Here is a 21187-nt window from a genome sequence, read left to right on the forward strand (position 1 = left end):
CTGAATGTCATTTGGACAAAAACCTGGTGTGAATAAAGTAGACAAATAAATTGATAAATACATGTTAACTAAATTAACAAGAAAAATATGGTTAATACTGTCTTTGTTAACAATATTAGAACAATATAAAAACAAAATGACTCTATAGTAGTGACAGTTTCTTTTATGGAAGAGACTCAATGTAATTCCAATTCTGAAAGATAATGTCATTAACATGAATGCATAGCTTCCCAAAATGACAACTTTGAAGGACAACCATGACTGCAAACATTAAATACCCAACAAAAATGGTGTACTGTTATAGAAATCCAGAAAGTTCAGGGAACAGCCCCTAATCAGTTAGTGGTAAAAGAAAATTTCCAGCCGGGTGAGGTGGCTCATGCATGTAATCACAGCACTTTGGGAGGCTGAGGCAGGAGGATCACTCGAGGTCAGGAGTTTGAGACCAGCCTGGTCAACACGGAAAACCTCGTCTCTACTAAAAATACAAAAATTATTCAGGTGTGGTGGTGCATGCCTGTAATCTCAGCTACTTTGGTGGCTGAGGCATGAGAATCACTTGAACCCAGGAGGCGGAGGTTGCAGTGAGCTGACATCTTGCCGCTTCACTCCAGCCTGGGTGACAGAGTGAGATTCTGTATCAAAAAAAAAAAAAGTAAAAAAAAAAAAAAAAAAGTCCATGAGGTAGAAGAATACTAAGAGGCTTTTAATGTCTAGATGAACATATCTTCTATATATACGAACAAACCCCTTACAGAAACACATCTATCCCCACTTATGCTCTTAGCATTTGTTATCACATGTTTCTCACTTCTTCCTCATGCCCATAATTCTAACCTGAACTACTTTGGTCTTCAAATTCTTTGAAGATGTTTACAGTTGAGAAAAACAAAGACATACTGTTCTTTCATTAAAGGAAGGTCCATAGATATGTTTTCCTTTATACTAATGTGATAGGTACTGAGCATACAGGCTGTTATAAGGAGACAGACATTGGTACTCTACAGCTTCCCTTCACCTCTGGAGTATACACACATTTACAGTACAAATTTTGTGAGCTGACTACCAGATAATTCGGTTTTATCTAAACGAAGCTACTGCAAAAAGCAGGCAGTGATTCCTTGTAATTCTGTGGACCCCTCTGAATGCTGCTGGAATGTCTGCCCAACAATCCAATATACTGGTATTAGTGTACAGATAGTGAGAGGTCACTGTGAAAACCTTCTGACTGAAGCCACCTTTTCAGGATTCATATAAATCAGGATAATGGTCTGGCTGGCTACCTATGATATTTTGCTCTGCTTTACTAATGACAGGAGCTTTAAATAACCAGCTGGAGAAGGAAAGTTTAGATGGAATGACCATCAGAAGTTTTGATTTATTTCTTCTTAATTCCTAGAGGAGCATAATCCCTTTTAAGTTTCATACTATGGCTCAAGTCAAAGGAAAGACGACCCTCATGGAAGAAAATAATACTCCAACTAAGGACACGGTTCTACTTTATAATGGAACCAGGAAGAATAAGAAGAAAGCAGAAGCTTTCTAGGTAGTCCACCAAATAAATACAACTCATATAAAAATAGATATCAAAATCTATCTGCTCAACTGTCCAACTGCCAAAAGACTGAAACAAATTCCTAATGTTCATGAAATTTTTCACTTTAGATGATGCAGGATATACAGTCCAAGCCTACTGTGATATTTCTTAGATAAGTGTACTCAGCAAAAGTCTCAAAACAAGTTCTGTAGCAAACTACTGTCATATGAAACACAGAAAAGAATTAGCTCAGCACACATACCTCAGGGGTATAGCATAATAAGGAAAGCATGGGACTCTGGTGCCAATTTAAGACTATGTGGTCCTGGAGTTTGATGACGAGCGGCCTTTTTGGGGATTATTGCAGGCCCTTTAAGACAACACACACTTTACATGGAACAGGATATAGAAAGAAAGCCTCTCTAATTGTTAACTCTCAATGGAAGGGAAGTTCCACTCCGTGGCAGTGCTATAGGAAAGGATAATAAAAATTATGATTGTTAACATTTAGTGATTACTTTCTAAGTACCAGGCACTTTGCCAAACACTTATAAGCATTATTTCATGAAATCCTTCCAATAGTTGTATAAATAAAGGTTATTATCATCTGAGTTTTACAGGTGAAGGAAGTGAGGTTTGAAATAAGGCTTAAAGACCTTAGGTAAATTGAACAAGTTTGCATAGCCATTGAGTAATAGAGCCAAGACTCAAAACTGGATTGTGTGCTTCCAGAGCCTAAGATCAGTTGGTGCCAAAGAAGAATCGATAGAACCCTGGTGGAATTTTTCTCAGACTCAAGCCTCCTGGAGAAAATCCTAATGATGAGTCTATTCATATGCCTCTTACAACTTATGAAGCTGGGAAACAGTCAAGGGAAGGAATGTGGCAGAGGACATTGACATCTGTTTTTATACCTCAACTCCTCTCTTGAAAGCACTGTTCACATTGGAAATGTAGGCTGGAAATGTATGCCTGTTTGGATTATATGAGTGCTAGTTCAAAATGATGCTTTGTTGTGTGAATATAGGGCATACAATAAGCTAAATCGTTTCCATTTTTCTCCTCTACCAATTACAAGTGTGGTAAAATCACTGCCTTAGAAGGTCAGTGATTCTCAAACTTTAGGGTTCCTCAGAATCCCCTGGAGGATCTATAAAAACACAGATTACTGGGCCTTAACCCAGAGCTTCTGATTTAGTACATCTATGTTGGAGTTTGAGAATTTGCATCTCTAGTGAATCCTAATTTGAATTCTAATGAGTTGGTTATGTAGTTTGGATATGTATTCCCTCTAAATCTCATGTTGAACTGTAACCCTCAGTGTTGGAGGTGAGCCCTGGTGGAAGGCGATTGGATCATCCGGGTGGATTTCTAATGGATGGTTTAACATCCTTTTGGTGCTGTCCTGGTGATAGTTGTTGTAAAGTGTGGTACCTCCTCCCTATTCTCTCTCTTGCTCCTATTTTTGCCATGTAAAGCGCTGGCTCTTGCTTCACCTTCCACCATGAGTAAAAACCTCCTGAGGCCGTCTCAGAAGCAGATGTTGGTGCTATGCTTCCTGTACAGCCTGCAGAACCATGGGTTCAACCTCTTTTCTTATAAATTACCTAGTCTTAGGTATAGCAAGGCAAGGATTGGCCAATACAGTTGGTGTCCTCTTACTGTCCTTTAACTCTGTAGTATACACAGATTCACAATCTGGATTTTATAGCTGACTCTGAGACGATGCAGTTTTCTCTGGATGAAGCTCCTGAGAAAAGCAGGCCATGTTGCTGTTGCTGCTGCTCCTGGGATTACACTTTCAAAACCTTTGCTCTAAATTGGAGATTTTCATCTAAACTTGCACATGAGAATTGCCTTGTATACATTTTTTTAAAAATGCTGGTGCTTGAAGTACTACTCCAGACCAATTAAATCAAAATATCTGAGGGTGAAGTTCAGGCATCAATATTGTTAAACGCCTGTCCCATCATCCACTGATTAATCTAATGTACAACATGAATTGAGATCACAGAGAATAAGTTTGCTTATGTATCAGCGACAGAAAATTAAGAGTATGTCTCTGCTAAGACTTGACTCTGAAACACCTATAAATTACTAAAGGAATTTAAGGAATACTGAAGTAATGAGGTCTTCATATCAAGTCACTATGAAATTTTTATCTTTTAATAATATAGATGACAGTTGATATAACAGGCTTGCTTTTCTTCGATGACACGTACAGTGGACTTTTAAATACACAATGCAGTTCTTGTTTCTTTGAAAGAGAAGAGACAGGTTACAGAAGTTTGAGAAAACTAAATTTTTCTGGCCATATCTGGAATGGTGTATTATGTATGCAAGTGTGTGTGCCCGTGTGCATATGTGTAAGACACACAGAAAGCAATGGCATGCCCATAGCAAAGCTGATCATTTGCGTATTATAGCTGTTGCCTCTTTACCTCAGGAAAGTTTCTGTTGTTATTGATATTGTCCATTTGTTGTTATCAATTCCAGCAGTTTCATTTTTACTTTATTCTGCTTAAAAAGATACATATTTCCCTTACAATTTTGGTTTATCCAACATTTCTTAACAACCTCTTTGGTGTATATATACATTCATTCCTTAGTTTAATCATTCAACATATAAACTGGAACAAATAAACCTCAAAAATCTATAAAGGGCTCAGGAAATATATATGTATATATTCAGAAAACAGAGTTCATGCCGAATAGTTTCCTTCCTTCAATTCCCAAATGTCTGAATTAAACCCGTTTCTATTCTTCACTCTAACTAACATTTATTGGTATTTAGTGCCAGACCCTAGCACTATGTTCTAGGCACTGTGGAACTAAGAGTGAAGAAGATAGCAAAGCCCTTGCTCTCATGGTGTATATATTCTGTTGGAAAAAGAAAAGAATAAACAAACAAGAAGGTAAAAATTCTCTAATTAATAATTAAATGAGTTGATGTGAGAGAATGTAACAGGACTTATTTTAAACTGAGTTGTCCAGGAAGATTCATTAAGGAGGTAAAATTCATGCTGAGACCTCAATGACAAGAGGGAGCCAATCATGCCCAGGGAAAGAGCCAGGAAAACAGGCAGAGAAAAAAACTAAGGTAAAGGACCTGAGATGGATCTGAGTGTGCCTTGTTCCAAAAACAGAGAGAAGACAGTGTGGTAGACTACAGTGTACAAAGTGAAAAATGGCACAAGAATTTTGAATATATATGAAGCTCGAGATGCCTGTTGCATACCCAATAGGAGGTATCAAATAGGCAAGTGCCTCTCAAAGTTAATGTGCATATGAGTCATGTAAGGATCTTGTTTAAAATGCAAACTGTGATGCAATGGGTATGGAGTGAAGTCTTAGATTCTGTTTCTCAAAAGGTCCCAGGGGATGATCCTGCTGGTCTTGGACCACATGTTGAGTTGTAAGAATGAAGGCAACTGTGCATTTGTGAGTCTGCAGTCAAACATAGAGAAGGAAGAGGCCAAAGGATAAATAAGGTGGAGAAAATAAAACCAGAAAAGAAACTCTCTTTAAACTATCAAAGGGATTTAGATCGTTTGTGTGGAGAAAGGATACCAAATACCTACAACAAGCTTTCTCATACTAAATGTGATTCAGTAGCATCAAGGTATTCATGGAAGTGACTCAGTACACTGATATGGATGCTATGTAACCATGCTGTAGACTGTACTTGGAGTTTCTGACTACCTGCTCTGCCTTCCAAAGTCCATGGTTTTCATTTCAAAACAGCAATGCTTTCCCATCATCCCCTTAGTTGTTACTATAGGCAGTTTGTAACAAGAGATGCTTTTCTAAATATCTCAAATTAAGAACTGCATAGCTTGGTAAGAGATAGGAAGTCAGTCTCCTCAGAATATGGGGTACCTATCCAGCTGTACATGCTAATTGCAGGTGTCCCATTACTGCCAGTGTGCAGGGTCATGTGCTTCATGAAGAGAGATGCACAGGGAGATGTAACTGAAAAAGATTCATAACCAGCTTTGATTTTTGTCTGCTCCCTGCATTTCCCCCAACCCCCAAACATTAACCCCAAAACAGAGAATTGCTCTCAGTATTCCTGCTCCAGAACTGTGCAACATAATCCGTACTTCTCTTACTTTCTTGAATTTATTTTTATTTCAATGGTTTTAATGAATATTTCCTAGAAAGTTCACAATACTCATTTTTATGTTTCAATTTATATTCAAATTTACTCAAAGATAATATCACCCGGTATTATTAGAGAAGTCTCTCTAAATACTAGAACTGACATTTCAGATCCATGTGTAATAATACTGCCCCCATAAAATTTGCCTAGGTTACAGAAGTTTATCTTGAATAGTCCTCCTGCTCCTCATCCCTGACTTTGATATATTACATCTTGCAATTTCTGGCAATCAATTCTAGGACAATAGACAAAATTTCAGCCACTTCAACTTTTAAAATAACCACTAAAGAATACACCAAAAAATAATGTGGGTAATCAAAGCACCATGAATCAAAGGAAAATAGGTATTTCATTAACCTAAAATTATCTTAATATTCTTAGGATCACAATATTTCCTTGGGCAATTTGAAAGTGATCTGAAAATTATAAAGGTAGATTATGATACATGTACCAACCTATTCTTATCACTGCAATTTAGACATCAGGACAAAAATAATAGGTTACAATTTCTCAATAGTTGAGTAACACCATGCTGGTTTTTATTATAATTGATGATAGGTAAAGTATAGTATACTGGATGCATGTAACAAACATGGGAGGTCGTAATATGTTTCCAGGATATGGCATCTTGCCATTGGCCACAGCCTCTTGGAACCAGATAAAGTCACTGAAATGGTTAACAGATGTTAGCCATACTCGAAATATAAAAGTTCTATTGCTAAAATTATGTAGGGTCAGATGGAGATTTGGCTTTTGGTCCATAACATAACTGACTTGGCAAATGAATAGTTGAGATCCAGAGGCATAATACATAATATTGAGACCACACACTCTGAATACTATGCAGGAGCTCATAAACTACTGACAATATGTACACAGTGTTAAGCCTGCTTGATTAAGTATGAACACAGTATTTGATACTTGGGGAAATATGAAGTCAATTTTCCCATCTATTAAATTAAAAAGTTATTTCTATGAGAGCAAAAGAAACTTTTTTCCAAGTTCAAAAGTATGACAAGTTTTATTATTTATCCTCAGCTTGCAATTTACCTGATGACTGATATTGCATTTTGTTGACTTAATCTATGCAGTTATAATCTTTTTGAAAAGGATCTCTTTTTTCCCACTCTTGTCCATTACTTCACATATCAGAGCAAGTTGACATTAATGATTTTCAGATGAGTATTGTAGCTGAAATTGATCTTCTCAACTGTATGTCATAAATCCATTCAAATCAAGCATTGAAGGAGGCTTGTGCTACTTTAGAGTTTGTGGTTTTATTCACAGCTTTACAAATAAAGTCACCAGCTTCCATCACTTTGTATAGGTTCACACCCTGGTGAGGAAAAGAAGGAATATCAGGAAGACAGAAGGATTAGACAGAAAAAAGATAAAACATAGCCTTTTAAATTTTATTAGTAGTTACTTAACCATTTAAAATTACTAAACAAAGTGGTATTGGTCATTATCAATTTTGGGGCAACATTGTTTTCATGAATAATGTTGTTAACATTTTAGATTTTTCTGCTTTATTACAGCATATCTTGAATCTGACCCTTGTATAATAATATAGGTAGGCACACTTGAAAAACATCATAATTCAGGCTGGTATCTAGAGTCTAGGAAGGACAATAATGGAACTACAAAAACAGTTGACAAAGCATCAGTGAAGGACAATCAAAATAATGTTTTGGAGTAGTTTATAGATAAGAACTGACTTAGAAAAAAAACTATCCTCTTTACTATATGAAGAAATGAAAAAGCCATAAGGATTACAGAAAAGGTGAATGCATATATATACATATATATTTTTCAAACCAAAGTCAGAAATACTATTACTAGTATGATATTGAAGGAGGTAGTTGCAAGAGAAATAAAATGAAGTGATATTTAGTACACATCCGGGACTTGTTTGCCTGAGAGGTTGTACTGTCTGAAAGTATAAATAGGATCAACAAAAGCTCAGGTAAATCCATGGATGACAGATATGCAGTTGGGTATAAAGGCCAAGTTCAGGGCATGCTCTTGGCTTTGGTGTAATGAAAGGGTCACTATCAGAGTTTCCATCCAGCACTTTTATTGTCACAGGAGGAGGCAAAGCATTAAGTGGGTTAAGCACAAAGTTGCCCTTAAGTGGCATTTCATAAGCTTCTATGTTCCCCCTCAATATGGACTAGAATGAATGTGGGCTTAAAATTGAAAATATTCAGTTTTCCTTGCTATTATAAAGTACTTTTTAATATCTATGGAAACTTGTCACTTTCATAAAATAGACAAGTATAAAAACTCATAGGGGCTTTTCATAACAATGAATATCATTTTAGAAATTGGAGACATTTCGATATAGCTAATTACTTATCTCTTTAAGAATTAAAAATATTTTGTAAAATGATACTTGTAAATTATTTTCATGATGTCTTTGTATTACAAAGTTGTTTTCAGGATACTAACATTTGCTTTGGTTTGAGAAATTTGGTTTTGTCGTGGTAATGGCTTTACGTGGAGTATCTGTTTAACATCCTTAATCCAATGAAACTTAAATTCTGTAAACAATTAACTTCAGGTGCCTTTCACTTATAAATTACATCCAGCAAGGGTTGATAGAAAGATTTTTGTCATTAATGTCTTTCTTCTTTTTTCAGTAATTCCATTTGTCACGATTATACAGTAGAATTTGTTGATATCGCACCGAAGAATAATTTTGTTTTGGCTTTTCTCTACCATTTTATTTAATCAGTAGATATCATTATGAAACAACACTGCATGTATTCTTAAATCATTTATCAGGTGCTTAAATATGTCTCATGTACCATGATAGATTCCGGAGTTTCAAGAACCTCACGTAGAATGTGGTTTCTGCCTTCAAGGTCAAGCAAGCAATGTGGACTCACAACAGAAAATTCTGTACCATAGTTAAAGCCACAAATAGAGATATGCCCAGGTTATTATGGAGGCAGAGATGTGAGGCCACCAACCCACTGAGGAAAAAAAAATGCAGAAAGGAATGCATCAGGAAAAAGTGCCAAGAAGGGTAAAGCCTGACCCGAGGTTTATACAAAAAGTATAAAAGAGGATGGAAGATGTATGGGGCACTGTATGCAGGCAGAGAGAAGAGCAGTCCAAGATATCTTAAATATCCATGGCATATATGGATAAAGGTAAAATATACCATTAACCCTGGAAAAGGTAATAATAGGTCAGATTATGTGATAGAGCACAGGCTTGCTTTCAGGAAATTAGAATCCACTGATCCGTGCTCAAGCAGAAGTAGAGCCTATTCATACTTATATGTTAGGTGTAACCCTTTGATGGTAGCATGGAGGATAGATTTAAAGGCAAGTCTGGAGCCAGCGACCAGTATATAGGATGAACACCCAGGAAACAGATGCAGACCTGCATCAATGTAGTCATAGCAGAGGTAGAAAGGGAAGGACAAACAACCAAAATATTTTAAAGTCAAATTAGCAACTCTTGGTAACTGATTGGACATGGAATCCATAGTGGGATTAAATTCTATAGAGAATCTTGGTTTGTTGCCTTGGGTGACTAGTTGAATTGTGGCAGCTACTCAATGTAGCAACCCTTGGATGGTGAAATTTTTAGGAATAGACTTGATATATTTGCATTTGGACTCCAGAATTATGGAACATAACTGGCATATATTAAGCATCAGCTATCAGCTATGGAGTTCAATTCAGTCATCTAAATCTCTAAGAAAGGAGCTATTTATGCTCATTTTATGTAATTAGCTTCTGATATAAATGATTAAGATACGATGTAAATGAAATAACATTCATTTCTAACCAGAGAAAATAGGCAATAGCTTTTGGTGTTTATGGGCAACAGCTGTTGGTGTTTAGTGCCAAGTGAAATCAGTCTTTCAATAAATATTTATGGAGCATCTTTATGCCACAGGCACCAAGTATAAAGTATGAATAAGCTGTCATAATTGCTCTGTGGTTGCATGGGAAGCTAGACACACAAACAAGATAATTATATAACCTTGTGGTAAGTTCAGAGGAAAACATGAAAACACTGAGGAATGGGACCTAACAGTTTGACCTGGGGGATAGGCAGGGAGATGCTAGACGGCTTATTTTTAGGATGGTGGTGTCTTACTTTCCAGGCCAAATGGAATATGAGGCATAAGGCCATTTCATGTGGTAGTGAAAACCTGAGCAAGGAGTAGAAGTGAGGAATAAAATGGTATAGAACTGTAGACTAGAAGCAAGTTTAATGCAGCCGGAGCATCAATGTAAGTAGAATGAGGAAAAAGGAGGAATAGGAGCAGCAGAGAGTAAAAAAATTCATTTTACAATACAGACGATTATTTTACATCTCAGAAATTCTAAATGTCTAATCATCTGTGATTTTTATTTTTTTCCCTAAATAAATCGGTTCTATAGACTAACAGGTTGTGTTAACAATCATAGGGCAAAACAAGGTGCTGAATTTGGTGGATGTGGTTACATAGTACGTGACTTTTCCGTTACAACTTGCAAAAAGACTATTCTTGCCATCCAGTGTCTCATATGCTAAGTGTTATGAAGCTCCCCTCTTTCACTGATCATTTAAAAAGTGCCCTGGGAGTTCTTCCAGAAGCTACAGTTGTCACTGAGACAATCAAGATCTCAGTTTTCTCCAAGAAAAACATCCATACAAAAAACAAAACTGCAAAACTCAACAATCGTAACAGCAAAGACACAGGCTCCAACTCACAAAGTGTATAAAATCAAATCAGATAATACATGAAAAAGCTCTTTAGAGGTCATGAAGCACTATAAAAATGTGAAATGGTAGCATTATTGGTGATTGAGCTATAGCAATGAGTTACTTTATAAAGACCCCAAAAGAATTTTTATTGCATTTTCCCACTGTGCATTTTAGCAAATAGCAAAAGTGTAGTAAAACTTTGACCTCAAAATTGCTTCCCACATCTTAGAAGCATTGCAATTTGGAGCTGCAAGGAATGCATGAATATTAAAATATGTTAAAGTAACTTACTGTATTGAGCCCCAGGCCATTAAGCATATATACCAAATCCTCAGTGGCTACATTCCCAGAAGCACCTTTTGCATAAGGGCAGCCACCTAATCCGGATACTGCAGAGTCCACCACATTAATTCCCATCTGGAAAACAAACCAAACCACCTAAAGCTTGTGTGTTTATGGCATGTAAATTGTTGAATTTCTATTTAACCTATGGTAAAGAGCAAATAAGCAAAATCTGAACTGGTTATTCCAACATATTCACTTACCCACCGGCTTCTAGAACGGTCCCTGGGGTGCTTATTTCTTTTATGTCTAATCTTGTCTCTGAGGCTAACAGAAATTCTGCTAAGGCTCTCTGGAGCTAGAATAATCTTTGATCAAAAGTAAAATGGTGTTGATCGTTGGCAACAGCTCAACTGTAGGTGGTGAAGCTTAGAGTAAGGTTAATTTACTCCAGATTTTCACATATTATCCAATTCTCTAACTTTATTCTAAAAGCATTTTATAAGCAATATGAAATATTTTCAACATTCTACTTCAACATCAAAATGCCTTAGATGACTGGTATGTGAGGGCAGGGGAGAGAGAAGTCACTGGGTTTGAAATAGGATTTTGTGGGCTCACTTTACCCATTCAACTCACCAAATCTTTATTGAGACATTCATTGTTTTGCACACAAAACTCCACTACTTTGGGAGAAGGAAGAAATATTTAAGAGACAAAACACTTGCGACCAGCAGTAACACCAGCTTACATTATTGGTTCGTCACTAAGTGCTGGATGCTGTTATTAACAAATTTTGTGTATTAATTCACAATTCGCCCCAAAACCCATGAAGTAGCTACTCTTGTATCATCCCCAATTCACAGAAAGAAAACTCAGGTACAGAGGGAATAAACAATTTACCCAAGGTCACTATCTGGTAGGTGAAATCTTCTGTCTCCAGGGAGTCTACACTCTGCCTTGATTTATAGCCTCTGGAAACATGAGAGCTGGTACATGATTATGCACTTGGGGATATCAGAGGTGGAAGAGCTCTCTGTGTACCGGAGAAGTTAGGAAGACATGAGCACAACAGAGTCTGAGAAGGGCCCTGGAGTCCAAATGTTAATAATATGAGAAGAACAGAGGCAGGCATGCCATTCCTCTGTGAAAGGTAACAATTCGGTAATCAGAAGATACAGCAAAGCCTAATCCGATTCTTCACTCTTGGGCATTAAAGAAAAAGTAACATGATCACATCTAAAATGAGAAGCACCTAGAAGCAGAGCTCTTGTCCAACCAACTAGATCATGGTTCTCAATCACAGGTTGCTGCTACATCCCCTGAGTTTTTGACTCAGAAGGTCTGGGCTGCGACTTGAGAATTTTAAATTTTGACAAGATTCTGACGGCTGCTGCTCATGTGGGAATCTCTTTCTCCCTTCCTTCCTGCCTTCCTTCCCTTCTTTACTTTTCTGATAAACTTTTAATTTTAAAATGGTTTTTGATTTTCACAAAATTTGTGAAGATAAAACAGAATTCCTATATATTGCACACTCAGTTTTCTCTATGGTTAACATCTGTTACAGAAAACATTATTCAATGATACTTATTAAAGCACAGCAAGGATGACTTTATTTAGGAACATTGCAGTAGGTACAGGGACACATGCAATGCAGGAGAGAGAGACTGTGCTCAAATCCAAATACAGCATGGGCAAGTGAGAATTTATACCCAAGGAGTGGGGTGGGGGTCAGTGGATTAAAAATTACTAGGAGAAAACATCAGGAGTGAAAGGAATTCTGGCTAAACTGACCTACCTGGATTTTTGCTGAAGACAGGATAGGGTGATCAGACATGACCTTCAGGTTGGTGGAGGAGGAGAGACCTAATCAGATCGGGCATTTGGATATTGACTATAGGGGTTCTTGTTAAGCAGATTTAGTAGGAATTGCTAAAACTGGATTTTACAAGGAAGTGAAGAGGTGGGCTTACGAGAAGTTTTAGAAACCTGACTGAAGTTCGGCTTCTTTGTCAGATCTTATATTATTATGGTATATTTGTCATAACTAAAGAACACATGTTGACATGTTTTTATTAAAATCCATGCAATATTTAGATTTCTTTAGACTTTTACAATGACATTTCTAAAGACATTTTTAAACTGGTGTCTTTTATCTGTTCTGGGAGCTTACCAGTATACCAAATTAGTAGTCAGGTATCCTTAGCCTCCTATAGGCTGTGACAGTTTCTCCAAAATATTTTGAGTAGTATAAGTCATGTTTTTGTTTTGTTTTGTTTTGTTTTGTTTGAGATGGAGTCTTGCTCGGTTAGCCAGGCTGGAGTGCAGTGGTGCTATCTCAGCCCACTGCAACCTCCGCCTCCTGGGTTCAAGCGATTCTCTTGCCTCAGCCTCCTAAGTAGCTGGGATTATAGGTGCGCACCACCACACCTGGCTAATTTTTGTATTTTTAGTAGAGACAGGGTTTCACTGTGTTGGTCAGGCTGGTCGCAAACTCCTGACCTCATGTGATCTGCCCTCCTCAGCCTCCCAAAGTGCTCATCATGTATTTTGTACAATGTCCTTCAATTTGGGTTTGTCTAAGTTTTTCTCCTGTTAAGACTAGAGTTATAGAGTTTTGGGAGAAGACCACAGAGGTAAAGTGCCATCCTGAAAGCATTATATCAAGGATACATAATATCAATATAAATTATGACGGCTGGTATTAACGTTTATTGTCTGGCTGAGGTGGTGTCTGCCAGGTATCTGCACTATAAAGTCTCCCCACAGTCTTTCTATATTGTACATTTTGGAAAAATGTCACTATGCATAGCTCACACTTAAAGAGTGGAGAGTATCTACCCAAAAATTTTGAATTCTTCTGCATGGAAAATTTGTCCATTCTCATTTATTTACTTATTCTAACATGTATTTATAGTAAGGAGGACTCATAGCTAATTATAGGTAATTATTTTGCATTTTGGGTTACAATGTAATACCAATTTCTGTCTTTTGTTGCTCAAACTGTTCAACATTTGGCCATTGGGAGCTCTCTCAGTTGGCTCCTGTGTCCTTTAGGCATGCCAAAGGGACTGTGGGTTTTCAACCACTTTCCTAGAGTTTCCTTTGCAAGACTGAAAAGGATACTTACAAAGTCTCACAAAGGAAGAACTACAGTCCTTAAAAAGCCCTAGAATTCTTTGGGACCTAAGGAAAAGTTTACAAAGGATAGACTGTTTCTCTACCTCCATTTCTTCTTCTTATACTCTCCAACATGGTAAGGTCTCTATTGCTTTCTTTCCATTACCACAACATTTCTCACATAATGATCTGACAAGCTCAGTCATATTCAGCAGTAGAATACTGGTACCTTTAGGACAATTTTCATTTACTATGAATCAAAGCAGTAAGAATGGGGAATTATACGTTAGAAGTGAAATTTGTGGCATTGTTCAGTACTTGGAAAAGACAAATATTAAGATGTTGACCCATCTCTGGGAGTCTGCCATGATATAAACAGGCAGGAGCATTTCTTTACTTATAGGTTAAAACTGATCTATTCAGTGGACCTGAATGTATCAGCTTAGGAGCCAGAAATTGCCATTATTCTCAATCCTGTCAACCCATTGGAATCACCTGGAGCCCTTTTCAAATGACTGATGTCCAAGCTTCTCCCTAAATTAATTAAATCAGAATCTCTGTCCTAGAATCTCCTCTTACCCAGTGATTCTCAAATCCCTAAAGTAGAGTTTCTTATCTATCTCACCCTTTATCAATCCGGGGTATGGGTCAGCTTTAACTTTAGAGAAACTTTGTACCCTGGGGCAGCAAACAGTTAACCAGGACTGGTCAGCATTTCAAGAAAAGCAGGTTTTGAAAAAATACCCAAAAAGGTATAAAGTAGCAAAAGTCAGAGGAATCAGCATGATAGGTGAGAAATGGCTTCAGCCCGAAATGTGGATGATTCACTTTTGGGATCTGGAATCCACGTATCATGTTCCTTTTCTCACTACTGAGGATCAAGACCCTGCAACTACAGGAGTCCCAGAAGGAAAACTTGTTACCTTGTCAAAAGAACAGTTTTTAGTCTTAATTGGTCTTTTGGGAAAGAGTGAGGAAACAACAGTCATTCTTCTATTTTGTAACTAAAGGCCAATGTAACCTATTGCTTGGGCAAAAGTGAAAGATTTATTTACAATAGAGAAACCAGTATTACCACAGAGGAACAATAAATGACCAATGTCACACTAGAGCAAATATAAATAACTAGTGCAGCCAAAAAAAAAGTTCAACCTCACATTAAATCAAAGATTGTGAGTGAAAACTATAACACTGTATTTTATACTTTCAGACTGACAACAATTAAAAAAGAATGCTGGCATTGAAATAGTATAATATAGAGCTCAAATATATAAAACACTCTACAACTTCAACAACATGGACTAATTTCACAAACACAAGGTTGCTTGAAAAAAGTCAGGCTCAAAAGAAGACATACATCATTTCATTTAGATAAAGTCCTAAAATAGACCACACTAATCAAAGCAGTGAGCGGTTAATAATTATCCTTTGAAGTGTGAATATAAATGAACACAAGGAGAGCTTCAAGGGTGCTGGTAATAAATTTCTTGAACTGAGTTGATTACATTGATAGTATCAGTTTGTGAAAATTCATTGAGCTTATAATTTGTACACATTTCCATATATACATTATAGTTCAATAAATATCAATGACAAAGGGAGTGTTGTTGGAACTGAAGGTAAACAGTCAAACCTAAATGAGTAGGAATATACAGTTAATGGAATTCTTTGAGTGAGCAATTATTTAGTAATAAATCTTCACTCATCAATATTCTTTGTCCCAACAGTTCCTCATCAAAGATTCCTTTCTAGAAATATTTAACAAATCCTAAGAAAATAACTAGGTAAAAATAAATACATATGGGTGACATATATTGTATATTTGTTTTGTATAGGATATATAACACACACACATATATCTATATAAAGACTCATCACAGTATGTTTTTTAAGAATGAAAATTTGAGAACCATCCAAATGTCTCACAAAGGAAAATAGCTTTATGGTGTAGGTAGAAAACAAAATGATGATGCTATTTAACTGCATGATTAAGGGAAAGACAGGTTAGAAGATGTTATAAGGACAGTACATAGAGTCATGATACAATTTTCTAAAAACAAAAAGAATTTGGGAGATATATAAAGTGCTAATGGTAATGATCATGGGTGCTGTGATTACAGATAAACTATTTTACTTTAATTCTATCTCTGTTTTCCAATGCCTCCACAATGAATGTTAATTACCTACCTAAGTAGAAAAAGTAAAATGTAAAAGTTTTTGGAAATTTTAACCTGTAGTAAAATGACTGTAAATAAGTGAAAATGAATGTAAATAAATCCAAGACTCTGAATTTATTCATATTTTGCAATAATTGATCTTTCTAGGATCTAAGATTACAGGACTAATCTGCAAACATACTCTGGCGAAGGCAGACATAATCTGAGTAAAAGAGGACTTGTAAAATGGTCTTTCTGATTTTCTAGTACCAGATTAGCTCTAGACACAGATTCTCTTTCAGTAAGCTCTATTCATAAATTAATTGACTCAGTTCTAAATGCAATATGTGGATTTAAAGTTTAAGCAATTTTAAAGCGTTTATTCAAGGATATATGACCTATAAAGGAGAATATTAAGGCATCAATTCCCTTTGAAGTCTCTCTTTTTAAAAAAATCACAGTACTTTAAAAATGTTTTAATACCATTTCCCCTAAATTCTCTACTTTATTAAGTGTGTAATTTTCTTCTCAGAAATAAAAATTTTCTCAATGATACTGTTATCCTTATACTAAATTGTATGCTCGTTTTTCTAAACAAGCTGCTTTGGAAATTTCTAGTCATAGTCTTCTAAGAAAATTTGATTTCACTATGTATGTTTTCTTCACATCTACTACCTTATTTCATCAGAAATAATTTTAATATGATATAAACAAGCTCTGAAAAAAACTAGGAAGAAAAACATTATTTCTTTTTATTATTAGTTCTTTATTATAAAGAATGGAAAGACATTTTTACTTAACCATTGAAATCATATCATTGTGTGTTTGAAAGTAATAGACAGGCCACTTAGCTAATTTTCCTATATGAGAGACTTTCGGCATTAAAGGATTACTCTTGGAAAGATGTTCCATTTCTCTCCTTTTCATCACGATCACTACTTTCAGACTCAGGTTTCTGGTGTGCGTGCGTGTGTGTGTGTGTGACTGTGTGTCTGTGTGTGTGTGTGTAAGCACACAGCACAAACTTATGTTTGCACCATATATCACAAAAGCAAAACAGTTATTCTTTGTTTTGTCTATTTTTGATTTTTGTTTTTGAAGAAAAGCCCATTTTTAGATGAGTAACCACAAGGTGGCAATATAGCACCAAAATCAACAAAGTTAAAGTCAAACATTTACAATCCCACTGTGTTGCAGTCCCTCAAAATTGTAAATAGTAAATTGTTTTATATTTATCAAACAAATGGGTTTTCTGCATTTAAAATAAGGACACTCTTACTAATTGTGTGGAACACATGAAAATGTGGTTCAATATATTCAGCATATTTGTATTTTTCCTTTGACTTAAAGTGTTGATTAAGCACACTCTTTGTGCCAGGGACTTGGAATAAATAAAAGTCCTGTAGCTCACAGAATTTAGCATTATAAATTAAAGTGACTATATATTTTGGCTGTTACTGAGAAGTAGCTTATGATTATCTAAAGAGAAGCAACTGTTATTAGTGCTCAGGGAACAAATGCTTTCTAAATTATATACATATTTATTTATATATTCATATATAACATATATAACATGTATATTTATAACGTATTTAAATATAACATACATTATATATAAATATATTTATATAACATATATAAATAAATTTATATAATTATAACTCTAAGGACTGAGATGTCCTTGGCTTCTCGTTTTCTCAAAGTTCACAATTAAAGCTATTAAGTCAGTGGCCCAGGATACCATAAACCTGGTGAATTCAGTTATGTGTGCTCTGTCTACTTGAGCTCTCTGCATATGTGCTTGGACCTAAGGCCAGAGGGAAATGAATAAAATGTTAGTGGCAACTTTTTCTGGAGGAGAGCAAATTGCCTGTAGATATATCATAAACATATCATTTCTGTATTTTAATCTTAGATGAACTCTGGGATTCTGTATGATGTTCTAATGGTCTGATGTTGCTGATATGCTAACTAAAAGTACAATCACAACTTTTTCTTGTTGCTATATGATCTTATAACCCAAATAAAATGAATAAATACAACAATAAAGGGAGTAAAAAATCATTTTGCAAAATTTCTAATCTATATATTCATGTTTTCAAAATATTTTATGAAACCTAAAATTTTAGTTATTGAGGTTACTAAAGTCCCAAAAAACAATTAGATCTGGATTATTATTTTTGAAGTCATCTACATTTTTTATCCCCTAAGATCAGTATTTTATTTAATAATCTATAGTAATGTTAGATTTAATTTAAAATAAAATTGCTGAAAGTGAAAATTATTCATTTTAACATGAATATTCATGTAGAATAAAATATCAAAATATGCTTATTTTCCAATATTTTTATTCTCAACTTGTTTCTCATAGCTAATATTCACTCTACCAAAGGATTGAAATTACCCATACATGAAGTATTACTCGTACTCCAGTGGCCAGGCTTATTTCCAATAAGCCCAGATGTTTGCTTCTCAACCAAGACTCTAAATAGATACTATATGAGCTATTGTACCACCTGAGAGAGAAACCTACTTGCCATTGATGTGTATTGTGAACATAATATACGTAATAGGTAAGCCATAGATAATGAACAGTTGGCATACATGAATAATGTCAATGTTTTAGTAAACAGGAGTATATATAAAAATTGGTAAGTAAATAATAGGATTATATATAGATGTAAAGAGAGAGAGCTATGTTGAGGAATGACTAAGCTAATGTGATTATTAATCAAAATAATTAGACTTCTCATCTTTAAAACTGGTTTTCCTAAATGCTTCACTCCTCCTTGCCTTCAAAAGGAGATAGATTATATTTCTACCTTCATTGGACACATTCAAATTGAGATAGAAATGGGAGTGTGTACACTGAAGGAAGGAAAAAAAAGCAAGAAAATTTTCAATTTCTTTAAGACTAAAAATAATAAATACTATTAGCGAACATTTGCTGAATTGCTTACTTTTTCACAAGGATTGTACCATGTGCTTCACATATGATAAAGCTCCACAAAGTTAACCTGAAGTGGTTAGTAACACATGCCCATTTTACTCATGAGTAAACTGAGGTTCATGAAGGGCAAGTGATATGTAATGCTTCATATGGTTAGTATGAGGCAGGGTAAGAATGCAAATCCAGGTTTAACAACTGTGTGCTACTGCACAATATTAATAGTTAACAAAATACTGACTATATGCCAGACATATTACTAAACACTTTACATGCATTGATTCATTGAATCCATATAACAACTCCAGGAGGCAGGGTGTGAATTAGAAAAAGAACATTGACAAATCAAAAAGCTTCCTTTTCTTATGAGACTTTCTGAAAAGTTTCCACACAAGTTAGCAACATTAGCGAACAACTTCAGAAAGTAAATATTTGTTGTCCTAGTGATTGTATTTCTAGGAAGCTAGCCCAAGAAGACAGCCAGAAATATTCAGATAGATTTATGTTCAAGGATGAATATTTTTTGTATTATTACTCAATATTAACAGTGAAAATAAGTTCATAGGTTAAATGTCAAAAAATACAGAATTAGTAAATTACCTAAGATTGACTATTATGAAATAGTAAAATATTTCTGTATAATACAATATTATATATACAAAAATATAAATATATAAATATATAAACAGTACTATATATACAAAAATATATAATATGAAAAAATGAATAGGAGAAAATGGAAGATGAACAGGATACTAACTATAGTTCCATTTATTTGTGCTTCTACATTTTTTTCCAATCCTCTATAATAAATATATACCACTCATATATTTAGGACAAATGATCTTTATTAATAAAGGTCTATCTACTTTTTTTAATAGCCATTTCCTTGTTTTGCCAGTATCATACCCCCAAAAGTATTCTGGTCTATCTCAGGCTCACATGGCTTGAATTCCATTCAAATTCTATAGATGATTCACCTCCGAATCATCTGCTTTTGCCTGTTGTTGATTGGATAACACTCTTATCACTTTACTTCTGTAGCCATCCGTGTTCTCTAACATCTTGGCATAAAATAATTAGACCAGTGCTCCTCAAACTGTAATGAACATATGGTTTCACTTAATAGGTCTGAGGTGGTACCTGGGATTCTTCTGCATTACTTACAATCCTGAATTATGCCAATACTACTGGCCCCCAGAACACACTTCAGTGGCAAGAGACAACAGATCTTCCTGGAAATATCTCAGATGTTAATATATCCAGCTTCAGTCACAGTGGCTCCCTAATGCCTTGTGCAGTATTTCTCAGAATGATATCATCTAAGTATTGGAATCACCTGATGTCCTAGTTAAAAATGCAAAAAGGTAGCACCTAAAAAGGTGCTACCCCCAAAACTGAATTTTTCTTGTAAAGTATATTTATTGTTTCAAACTCCAAGATGGTTTTTATGGATAAAAACATTGTGAAAATGTCTAACCTTGTGGATGAACTGTTTATCTGTGGCAGATAGAGCTAGTTCATTACCAAAAATCTGTTTCTTCTTCCAGGACCCTCAGCTAGCTGATATTACCAAGCTGCCCTGTACTTAGGTATGGATATGTGACTACAGTCTAGCCAATGGCATGCAAGCAAAGTGATACAGGCCATTTCTAAAACAAGTCTTCTTAGAGACTACAAGCATTCTTCCTCTTTAATAGCCAAACGCAGATGACATTGAGGCCTTAGGGAGTGGTGAGCCACGAGGTGGAAGCAGCCTGAGTTCCTGAATGACCACTTGGAGGAAACAACACACTCATTTACCAGGAACATGTGTGGTGGGCTGTTAAATCAGTGAGAAACAAACATCTATGTGTTGGAGTCATTATTCATTTTGAGGTGTGTTTTTATATCAGCATAGCCAATTGGAATGGATATACCAATTGATAAAAGGTTAGATTAAAATCTGCCACTTTGCTGGCTGCTTTCTATTTGTTCCACATTTTTAATTTTTTTCCTCTTTTCTGCCTTCTCTTCTGCTAATTGAACGTTTTATGATTTTATTTGATCTCTTCTGTCGACTTAATATTTAGATTTCTTTAAATTGTTTAGTAGTTGTCATCTCATTTACAATACACATCTTTAATTAACCATAATCTATCTTCAAATAACCAGTCACACACAGGGAAGGAGCTGCTAACAGTATATTCTCAATTCCTTCCATGCAGCTTTTGTGCTCTTGTTTCCCTGTTACTTTTACATAAATAAACTGATAATATATTGCTACTATT

The 21187-nt window shown here is 35.4% G+C and overlaps 1 protein-coding gene across 4 annotated transcripts in view; it reads right to left on the reverse strand.

Moving 5' to 3' along the window:
- Window positions 1-4206: 4206 nt before the first annotated feature.
- HMGCLL1 (3-hydroxy-3-methylglutaryl-CoA lyase like 1) overlaps window positions 4207-21187 on the reverse strand; it is a 152530-nt gene continuing 135549 nt past the window's right edge. For all 4 annotated transcript variants that reach the window (XM_024248534.3, XM_054557653.2, XM_024248532.3 and 1 more), the window contains 2 exons: window positions 10704-10829; window positions 4207-7035 (listed from right to left, as the gene is read on the reverse strand). In XM_024248534.3, the coding sequence (XP_024104302.2) occupies window positions 6934-7035; window positions 10704-10829 (228 nt within the window). In that variant the 3' untranslated portion in view covers window positions 4207-6933. The remainder of the gene's footprint in view (window positions 7036-10703; window positions 10830-21187) is intronic.

The sequence above is a fragment of the Pongo abelii genome, chromosome 5 (genome assembly GCF_028885655.2).
Source record: "Pongo abelii isolate AG06213 chromosome 5, NHGRI_mPonAbe1-v2.0_pri, whole genome shotgun sequence".
NCBI lineage: Eukaryota > Metazoa > Chordata > Mammalia > Primates > Hominidae > Pongo > Pongo abelii.